The sequence below is a fragment of the Colobus angolensis genome, unplaced genomic scaffold, assembly GCF_000951035.1.
Source record: "Colobus angolensis palliatus isolate OR3802 unplaced genomic scaffold, Cang.pa_1.0 Scaffold30, whole genome shotgun sequence".
NCBI classification, from domain to species: Eukaryota; Metazoa; Chordata; class Mammalia; order Primates; family Cercopithecidae; genus Colobus; species Colobus angolensis.
The window spans coordinates 1,504,991-1,506,267 of NW_012116266.1; the positions used below are offsets into that span (position 1 = coordinate 1,504,991).

At 44.3% G+C, this 1,277-nt stretch overlaps 1 protein-coding gene across 1 annotated transcript in view; it reads left to right on the forward strand.

Annotated features, from left to right (window-relative positions):
• The first annotated feature begins 980 nt into the window (after positions 1–980).
• The window catches only part of KLF7 (Kruppel-like factor 7 (ubiquitous)), a 93,793-nt gene continuing 93,496 nt past the window's right edge, over positions 981–1,277 (forward strand). The window contains exon 1 of the mRNA XM_011949854.1: positions 981–1,087. Within this exon, the coding sequence (XP_011805244.1) occupies positions 1,085–1,087 (3 nt within the window). The 5' untranslated portion in view covers positions 981–1,084. The remainder of the gene's footprint in view (positions 1,088–1,277) is intronic.

A 1,277-nucleotide genomic window follows, 5' to 3' on the forward strand; every position in this document is an offset into this window, starting at 1 on the left:
AATATGTCCTGTTTTATTCAAAAATGGTTATAATATGACACACATAAGTTCACTTGAGTCTCAAATACCAAATTACATGGTTGGTCTTGCCTCACCTTTTGCCTCTAGTTTTTCTATACCCAAGTTCCTTTCCTTTCCCTATTATTCGTGAACATGTTTTTTGCCCTAGTGTTTCTCAATGGCTCCTGCCCATCTCCCGAGTTGAAATAGCATGGGGGTCAGAGGAGAGGAGACCTTGTAACAAACTAGCAAGGGGTTTCTACCTTTCCTCTATCTCCAAGATCCAATAGTATATTCTCCTAATGGTTCTATTAGTTTACGTAGCTCAAGTCGGGAGACAATGATAGCTAATATTTAGTATTCATCTAATAGTGTCAGATACTATGCTAGGTGAGTTACCAAAGATATTCTGACTCTTCACAACAATTAGACAACGTGGATGCCACTATTTCTGAGATGGGTAGGTAGAAGTTCTGACCCAGTAATTCGCTCCAAGTCATGCAGCTAGTTAGCTGGCAGCGTCCTTGCACATCTAATTGCAGATGCGTGTGCATCTACATTAGAGTAAATGTACCAATTATACTCATACAATGAATGTTATGAATCTGGCCAACAGAATTCCAGACACTAACAAGTAAATAAATCAGGCTTTCCTCAATCCCAGTAACTCCTGTTTAATATTCCTCGGCAAATACTGAATTTCAATCTGTGCTTGTTTCATAGAGTAGAATCTTTCAAATGTTGTTATCGAGTCCTACATAGTCAAAGGGAGGGAAAGAAAGGAGGGTGATTAAGGTGAAGTGTTTCTTCCATTACTGGTAGAACGGTTTCTCATCTCTTAAGCACTGAATTCTGCAATCATTCCAAAAGTGGAAGCTCAGCTCACAGTGCATTTTGGGTAAGCTTAAACCACACTAACCATTTAAGGTCAAGCAAACAATTGGCCAACCCTAACGCGTATTGTGCAGGGTTTTCATCTCAGATGTAACAGATCTCTATATGTCTACATCCCAACTCCAGAAAACGAGAAATCGAGTTCCTCCTCTCACCATCGCAGCTCTGCAGACAACTCGCTGGAGACCCCATGGTGAGCCTCACCTAAAGGCCTCGCAAGCTGCTAGCTCCAGCCTGCCTCCCACATCTACCTAGGCTCCCTCTAGCCTCTTCAACGCACACTCGAGCAACAGGCCCCTCGCAACCAACTCTAGCTGCCGGACTCCAGACCGGGTCTCCCGCTCAGGGTCAGAAGGTGGCGCGGGAGGGCGGCGGCGGCGGCG